At 31.8% G+C, this 9311-nt stretch overlaps 1 protein-coding gene across 7 annotated transcripts; it reads right to left on the bottom strand.

The window, feature by feature from the left end:
• On the bottom strand, positions 1-4383 carry LOC145944469 (uncharacterized). Of its 7 annotated transcripts, none has more exons than XM_083052807.1 (10): positions 4049-4383; positions 3817-3975; positions 3249-3374; positions 2790-2944; positions 2574-2675; positions 2425-2485; positions 2056-2345; positions 1843-1974; positions 1536-1757; positions 1-1151 (listed from the first exon to the last, which is right to left on the bottom strand). In XM_083052807.1, exons 1-10 carry the CDS (start codon positions 4126-4128, stop codon positions 79-81), a joined length of 2400 nt encoding a protein of 799 aa, XP_082908933.1. In that variant the 5' UTR covers positions 4129-4383; the 3' UTR covers positions 1-78. The 7 variants fall into 7 exon arrangements, with proteins under 7 accessions (XP_082908933.1, XP_082908936.1, XP_082908935.1 ...); XM_083052810.1 differs by having other exon boundaries at positions 3817-3983; positions 4104-4383; XM_083052809.1 differs by having other exon boundaries at positions 4104-4383.
• Positions 4384-9311: the final 4928 nt, after the last annotated feature.

Below are 9311 nucleotides of genomic sequence, written 5' to 3'. Positions count from 1 at the left end.
TTCCAACTGAGTTTGAAATGTGTAGAAAAATTATTAATTCGATAACAATACACTTTGTCGCTAAACAAAATCAGGATGCTAAACCTGAATGTACTGTCCATCGTCAGTATCTCCCCTGTTGTTGATTTCTTCCAAGGAAAGATTCAGATCTACGTTTTTGTAATTGACATTCATCTTCTTATCCTTTATTTTCTCATAACCATCCGCGTTTGTATCCGACAGAATGTTATTTACCTGTTCATAAGGTGGTTCCTCATTCGGAGTGACACTCATATATCTCACACTCTCGTAATTTGGATCACCGTGACTCACGGATTCATAATTTGGGTCTGTATCACTGTCACCAGGCTGACAGACGGACGCATAATTCGGTTCAACCGTATCATGTGGCATGCTTTCATAATTTGGTTCTGAGTCTGTGTCCTGATCTAACTCAACTCGCCGTCGCAAACGCACCTTTTCATAGCCAGGATCTTCGCTGCTGGCATTGCTTATTTGTCTGTGCTTAAATGAAGTCGAATATGCGTCCGTGCTGTTTCTCGAAGTGTTCTGAAAATCGATCTCTCGTGAGCACTGTGAACGCAACATGTAGCTTGAATCAGAATGCGTGTCGCCTCTTGCGATAGAGTTTCTCTTACTATTGTTAGAATTAACGGTCTCGTATTCATGATCAATCTTTGAGTGAGCCGCGTCCGTGTCAACTTTAGGTAATCTCAAAGTGTTATTGTCATTTTCAACATGAAAATTGCTCGTATTACTGTTTGTAACAGAATAATACGCGAGCTCGGGTTCCTTCTTCTGTATTTCCACGGATTCATGACTGCACCATGATGCCCGACTGACCTCAAGACTCAATTTTCTGCAAGTACTTACTTCGAAATGTAGAATGTTATTAGAGTTCGAATGAGTATCGTTTTGTTGCTCTTCTACCTCCTTTCTTTTCTTCATCACTTTTGCGTACATGTCTTCGAGCGATTTACCCATTGATAACGAAGATCTCGATCTGTCATCGCCTTTATTTTTTTTTTCAACGATCGCGTATCCCTCCGCGGTTTCAGGCGGTGGTGGTAGAGGAGAGTTTGCTTGACGTTTTTCGGGTTTAGGAGATCCGGGATTAATAATAATGGAACTATTGGCACTCGACGATGATGCTAAAAATGAGAAAATTTATTACTCAATAACAAAAATAACTATAATTGACAATGGTACCATATTGATTTTTTGCATAATATTCTGACTGCGGCATTAACTTAATATTGATCTATTAAATTAATCTCTAATAGCGCTGAAGATAGCCCAAAAAAAGAGACTGAAACGTATGCCTTTTTTAATTTTATGAGTGCCAATTTGAAGTTTAATTTACATTATTTGAATAAATTATATTACGCGTTACTTACTACACTGGCTTTTACTATCTTTTTTCCTCTAATTATCATTATAAGAATCTTATAATTTATTATTTGAAAAATAACTATATTTTATTATTTAATAACTGATATTTGAAACTAATAATTATTATAAACAACATTTATTACCTTGCCTGGAATGAGCGTGTGCAACGTAACGTAAACTATCGACACTTGGCGGTTGTGGCGCAGGATATGTTTCTTCTGTGCGCAAAAGGGGCTGAGAAAATGTCGTTTGCTCATGTTGTGCATGTCTTTGAACTTCTGATACCATTGGTTGAATTTGTGCATATGTCTCACTGCCACTGGTATATACTTTATCTTGCTCATCTATCGCTGCGTACATTTCATCTATGGAATAGTCAGATTGTGAACTTTTTATACAGTTATTACATTATGATATATCACAACATTATGATATATAAAGCTTATTTACCTGAATCATCAGAAACAGTGGTATAATGAGAATCGATAATTGGTCGATTAGAATGATTTTGTCTGTATGTTGCTTTAGTTTGTGCAATTATATTAGCTAACGGTTCCCTTACGCTTATGCTTGTATATCCTTCTGCAAAAAAAAAGGAATCAGAAATTATTTATTATATAAAAATTAGAAGATTGTGAAGAGAGAAAGAAATTAGCAATTTACTTGAATCCTGAGAGTCTCCACTAAAGTGCTGTTGCACGTTATTATGTTGGGATTGTGATGAGTGCGGCAGTAACATTAAGAGGGGCGGCGTCATATAAGGTAAGTCTTGATTAGCTTGTATACTACCAGAGATAGCATTAGCGGCTTGAATATCGGAGTGCAATTCGGAGTTAAGAAGTGAGTTGTGCGAGGATGATCGACGAGTTCGTGGTGGCGCAATTGGATTTCCACCTAATTGACTTGTGGATGTTGACGGATTTTCAATATTCGTGACTTGATTAACGTTACTTCTGTAAAATATAAAAAATTTTTTAAATGTATTTTTTGTGAAAAAATAAAGTACAGGTATGGGGTATAAATGGATAATACCTATTTACTTGATTAACCTCAGTCTTTTGAAAATTTTGAAGTTGTGCATAAGGGTGTTCAACTAAAATAAATATCAGAATGTTATTAATCATAATTCAAATACAAGAAAAAATTTATAATAATAATAATAATAATAATAATTTGCTTACTATTATCAGATGTAAATCTTGCATATTGATGAGATGCATCTTGTATCAAAGAATTTTGCTGACTTATTTCCTGTGTTTCTCTTTCAGATATCTGTTCTTGTACTGAAAGACAGCACAATTCAAAAAATAAATAAATAATAAATAGCAAAATTTTGTTTCAATTTTAATAATATTAATTTCTTATTTTTCTCGCTTTATTATTCTTAAGACAATTACCTGCATCCTGGACAGTAGCATATAATTCTGAATGATCTCGCATAGTCTCGGTGGTCTCATAAATACCTGGTGATATAGAACTCACCATATCCTCGTGTTCTTTGCTTTTATCCTTTGGAATATCTGGAAGACTTCTGTTGGCACCTGTTGTAGTTCTACATAAATAAAATATTTTATTTAATAAAAATAAGAATATGCGCACACACATACAAAATTTCTAAGAAATTAAATCTTAAAAATATTTCTTAGAATATTGTAAAAATTTGTTATATGTTTTCAAGACATTACAGTATTAGATAATAAGACAAAACAATTATTGTAAAAATTTATCTTTAATTTTTTTTTATATGATAGAAATGTGGAAAATTACAAAATAAAATTAAATAAGATTAAAAATGTATTTGCTAAAAGACTATATGCCTTAAAGCATTTATACCTAGTAATTTTTTAGATAAAAACCTTTTCGTGCCATCGATGACATCTTGAGTAACAACTTGGGACACATCCAATGTTGGAATTCTATTAAAACCGTCTGTTTCAGAATTATTCAGTGTTACCATTCCAGCGAGTCCCAAAAATTCATTCCTATCGTAATATAATTGTATAACAAATGTCAAATTTTGAATCAGTTGTATTATATACATATATATATGACTCATTCATAAAAAAGTTTAATATTTATAAAAAATGATTTAAAATGATTGATATACAGCGTAATAAAAAAATCTGAAGGTGTAAGAGAGAGAAATAATAAGAATATATAAATTATCATTAACCATGTAGATAATTTTAATTTTAATGTATATGCATTATGTTAAAAAATACTATTAACAGAAAGTATTTCATTCTATTGTGTTCCATTGTAATTATTGATAATAATGATAAAAATGTACAATTAATGAATTATTTATAAACTGTTACAGAGATCTTAAATTTATCACGATAAATAAATTTAATAATAAATTTTTTAATTTAATATATAATACATATAAAAGTCAAATTAATAATAAATTTCTGGTATGCTCACTTGTTTTCATTCCGTCGACAGCTGCAAATACAGGCGGCGATCAGACCAAGAAATGACAACAGGGCGCCGACCGAGACAACCCAATAACACCAAGCATCATTCTCCTCGAAAAAAGAGTGTATCATGTTATAGGCTTCCCGTTGACTGTGCACTTGTATTCTGAAATACTCAAAATCAAGAACGTTGTCAGTCCATTGCGCATGAGATAACCTCAACGCGACATGGAACACACCCAAAAGCGCTGTTAGTATCCGCATCACCTACTGTATCGGTTTGATTCAATTTACCTACAATAACGTTTGTCGCTCGCATGACCGATGTGAAGACTGTATCTTTCAGCTGCACTTTGGACTTTGCAAAACTTTTTTTCTTTAAATCTTATAAGAAAGTATAGTATATATAGCACGATTAAATGGAGGGATAGATCCACAAATGAATTAAGCCTATTACGAGTTATTTGGAACGCAGTTCGATACTCATAATTTTATTATTGTATATATCTCGTTCAGTTGTTTTTTAAGAATTACAATGACCAAGTTGAATAATTCGTTTCATTGTCCGTTTCATTTCTACCTCTTTTCTACTTTTCATAAATCTCCCCATAGACGAAGAAATAGCATTAAGGGTCGGCAGGCGACCCAGGCAAACTCCGAATTGATGTTGGAGACCTCGCGCGGTGACAACGCGAAACTCCGGTTTCAGTGTTACCAACGTTGAAAAACCAATTTCAGGTTCTATGTAGTGGTGTATATCCGTACACGTACACACTATTGCATTGCTCACGCGGACGCACGGTAGAGAGACAAGGATCGATAATCACGTTATCCTTGTTCCTCTACCGTGCTAATCACGTGACATGCTACACGCGAGATACGGCCTGAAAATGCTTTCTGGCCTTCCGTAGCAGAAGGCAGGAATGTAGCAAGGCTAATAAGCACCCATTTTTTGTAAATTTTATATATGCTTATGCACATATGTGCGTATATATAACAAATAGTATCAAAAATTTATATATATGTCTCCAAATTGTACAATGATAAATAATAATGATAAAATAATAATTCGCAGAGTGAACTAATATACAACATGTAAGACACGGGCGCTTATTAGACTTGGCAATTTATTGCTTTTTTACTTCTACTTTTTTATCGATATTTTATGTATCGTCAGCGCGATAGAGAGACAAGGAGAGAACGAGTATTTTAATTCTTGTCTAACATGTAGTGGCAATTGTAGATTTATAGGCTAACAAATATGTATTACTTAATTACTTTTTGATTATATTGATGTTACTGTATAAGAATACTTGCTCCATATAAATCGTGTAAGGGACCCGGACCAAAACCGATAACCGTTCCATAACCGTTTTTTTAGTAGAACAGAAACCGTAAACCGTATTGAAATTCTGATAAATTTATAACACCGGAACCATAACCGGACCGTTAAATTATTTTCGGTTTACGGTTCTTTTCGGTATTTTTTTCTGTTTTTGCGCAAATGACGGAAGTGTCATGATAACTGTCTCCTCGAAGTGCAATATTATACAATTATAATTATAAGAGTATTTTTGTGTCGCCAGTGAAGAATAAAATTAAGCAATTATTGTAAACGACCCAACTGGCTTAATTGATCTTTATTAATTCGATATCATATATAAATATACAGACTACGTTTCGACTTTTGGTTCAGGTCCTTATCAAGTCTAAAATTAAAGGATAATACTATATAGAAGGAATCATTTTATAAAAGCATAGCGCAAACCAAGTTGAAAACAACAATTATTATAAAGTAAATGATTAAAACATACCTTATTTAAATTTTTTTTCTTTTTTCAACATGTTACAATTCTCTCTGTACTAAACGTTTCGTATAGATGGTAAAAAACGAACTAAGTTAGACATCCTTTATTATTCTATCATAAATAGGGTTTAAATTCTCTGTGTCTTTATGTAGGTGTCTTAATCGTGTTGTTAAATTTTTTTATATAAAACATTTCAGCTATCTTTCTTTTCCTAGTATGTGTTTCACGATGTAAAATATTAAAGGTTGTCCATTTAAAGTCATGTAAATATTCATTTCTATGTTTGCTTATAACGCTTTGGTTACATCATTAACAACTTACAATTAGTCGATCACGCTATTTTGTTATCTGATGAACATTTCCATAATAAGAACTTACATATTGTTAAGGGAATCTTGTCTAATAATTGCTAAAGCAAACATAGAAATGAATATTTACATGACTTTAAATGGACAACCTTTAATATTTTACATCGTGAAACACATACTAGGAAAAGAGAGATAGCTGAAATGTTTTATATAAAAAAATTTAACAACACGATTAACCTACATAAAGACACAGAGAATTTAAATCCTATTTATGATAGAATAATAAAGGAAGTCTAACTTAGTTCGTTTTTTACCATCTATACGAAACGTTTAGTACAGATGAGAGAATTGTAACATGTTGAAAAAAGAAAAAAATTTTAAGTAAGGTATGTTTTAATCATTTACTTTATAATAATTGTTGTTTTCAACTTGGTTTGCGCTATGCTTTTATAAAATGATTCCTTCTATATAATATTATCCTTTAATTTTAGACTTGATAAGGACCTGAACCAAAGGTCGAAACGTAGTCTGTATATTTATATATGATATCGAATTAAGAAAGATCAATTAAGCCAGTTGGGTCGTTTACAATAATTGCTTAATTATAATTATTTTTTAAATGTTCTGAAACGTGTATGTATTATCGCAATAATGATAGCTGTGAAGATATTATATTTTCTGTTTTATATATATATATATATATATATATATATATATATAGGTATATATATAAAGTATATATAAATTATATTACTTTAAAAAATTATTATTAATTTTTATGACATATGAAAATATATTTATATATGTATTTATATTATATATACCTATATCTAAATATATTTTTATGTATAATATGAAGTGTTGTTTATTTATGTCATAAAAATTAATAATAATTTTTTAAAGTAATATAATTTAGAAATTAATTTAATTAGAAAAACAAAAAGTAAAAATTTTTAAAAACCGGAACCGTAACCGAAAAAATCATAATTTAAACGGTTTCGGTTTTTTTATTTATCAAAAAACCGAAACTGGAATCGAAACAGTTATTCAATATTTTATTAAACCGTAACCGAAACCGAACCCTAATTTTGTTTCGGTCCGGATCCCTGATATATATATATATATATATATATATATATTGATTACTGATTTAGAGAGATAGATTTATTACTGGATTAATTTATTTACCGAATTTTTTGCATTTATATATACAATGTGTTTGTAGTTGTAAAATTATTGAAATATTTTCAATATTTAAAAATTCTTAAGTATCGCCTTTAAAAATATATATTTTTAATAATTTCTATATATTCCAATAATAATAAATATAAAAAAATATATATATATATACCGATAGACTTGAACTCGAGTTTTCAGGGTGATAGACCGAACACCTTGCATTGAGCTATTTATATGTTATTTATAAGTTCTTTATATTATTCTTTATGCAGCTGATATTTTTATACAGTAACATCAATAAGAAATCAAGATAACACATACTTGTCAATCACACATATTATATATATATATATATATATATATATACACACATATATATATATATATATATATATATACACACACACATATATATACATATATATATACATATATATATAAACTTATAAATATTTTAAATATTCTTTCTAAATTATACATATAATAATCCTTAAAGAGAATATATATTTTAATATTTAATAAATCATTATTCTATAATTTGAGATACATAATATATGCGAGATACACATAATATATGCGGCATACAATAAGATACAATTATTGGAAGATATTGTTAGGAGCAAGATCTAAGATATCGTTATCCTCGTTTTACATATACAGAGAAACAAAGGTAATACGATAGCCGGTTCTTGTTGACATTATCTTTCAATAATCGCATCCGTGTGCTCAACATATTAGTATTTGTGCCTACATGGACGCTACTACATACGCGATGCAAGAGAGACAAAGACAGAACGATTATCTCTCTCCTTGTCAAGCTGTCAGTATGTTACCACGAAAATTTCCCCAGTTCCTTAGATCTAGTGAGAATCGTATCGTCCAGATTTCTCATCAAATAAGTGACATAGCTTCGTGATTTTTTTTTAATATATTCTTTATATAATAATGCAATCAGCTAAAGAGCCCGATTTTGCATTTTTGCTCTTAAAAATTTATAATAAATTAAATACGGACTCGCGGCTAACCCAACCTTACCCGTTGCTAACTGCACATTTCCCCAAGTTTATTAAAAAATTTTATTTTCACCTTTTTTTAATAAAATAGCTCTTTAGCTGATTACAGTCGAGCTTACTGATTAAGAATATCGTAAATTTAATGAGATTCATTCAGTATTTTGGCTAAAATCTGGATTATACGAATCCGTAATTCCCGGCCGGCCGACAGGCGTCTCCACCGTGTCGCCTGCCGACCCTTAAGGGCCACTTTCACCAACGTCGGTTAACTTTAACCTCCGGTTAAATGATATCTTTGTCTCTTTTTAAGAACACATCTGAAAAGAGACAAAGATATGGTTTAACCGGAGGTTAAAGTTAACCGACGATGGTGAATTTGGCCCTAAGGGTCGGCAGGCGACCCAGGCAAACTCCGAATTGATGTTGGAGACCTCACGCGGTGACAACGCGAAACTCCGATTTCAGTGTTGCCAACGCTGAGAAACGAACTCCCAGGTTCTATGTAGTGGTGTATGTATGTACACGTACACACACCATTGCATTGCTCACGCGGACGCACGGTAGAGAGACAAGGATCGATAATCACGTTATCCTTGTTCCTCTACCGTGCTGATCACGTGCTCATGCTACACGCGAGCAGAGAGAAACCTGAGAGCGGCCACCGCGATTTAGCGGACGCGTGTACTGATGCGCCCCCTGACAAAGTGGACATGAACTACGTCGTTACGCTCGGTAAAAAACATAGAAATGGTTCGAATCCGTGATATGGTTCATATCTGAACTACTCGGATGAGAACCGAGTTGAGAACCAAACCGATGAGTCAGACAAGGACCAACAATCCATCGCTCTGGCTTTGTCTCACCAACGATGAGCGTCTCGTGGACTCGTGCGGCGGCAGGCACGAGATTTCGCCTCTCGCGCGTAGCGTTCCACGTAATTCGAGGACAAAATTTTATGACGTTAAACTTTGGGCAATATATAAAAAATTAAATATATTAAATGTAAGGTGTAAGATCAGATTATAAGTTGAATAAAAATTATATCCAGTTTTTTGAGTACATTAAAAAAATTGTTTTTTGAAAGTGTATATTAAAAAAAATTGTTGAATTAATTTTGTTTTAGATGAACAAATATTCTAATTTGCATAAATAATAAAAAAAAAGTGCGAGTGACGGGAATTGAACCACTGCCTT

The sequence above is a fragment of the Prenolepis imparis genome, unplaced genomic scaffold, assembly GCF_030444845.1.
Source record: "Prenolepis imparis isolate NDT839.2.m4 unplaced genomic scaffold, iyPreImpa1.0 SCAF_13, whole genome shotgun sequence".
NCBI lineage: Eukaryota > Metazoa > Arthropoda > Insecta > Hymenoptera > Formicidae > Prenolepis > Prenolepis imparis.
This window is presented reverse-complemented; position numbering and strand designations above follow the sequence as displayed.

Coding starts and splice junctions, on each gene's coding strand:
- LOC145944469 (XM_083052806.1), bottom strand. CDS start 4,073: ATGCGGATACTAACAGCGCTTTTGGGTGTGTTCCATGTCGCGTTGAGG. Junction 2,676..2,789: donor TGCTACTGTCCAGGATGCAG/GTAATTGTCTTA, acceptor GCTGTCTTTCAG/TACAAGAACAGATATCTGAA. Junction 1,152..1,535: donor ACACGCTCATTCCAGGCAAG/GTAATAAATGTT, acceptor TCTCATTTTTAG/CATCATCGTCGAGTGCCAAT.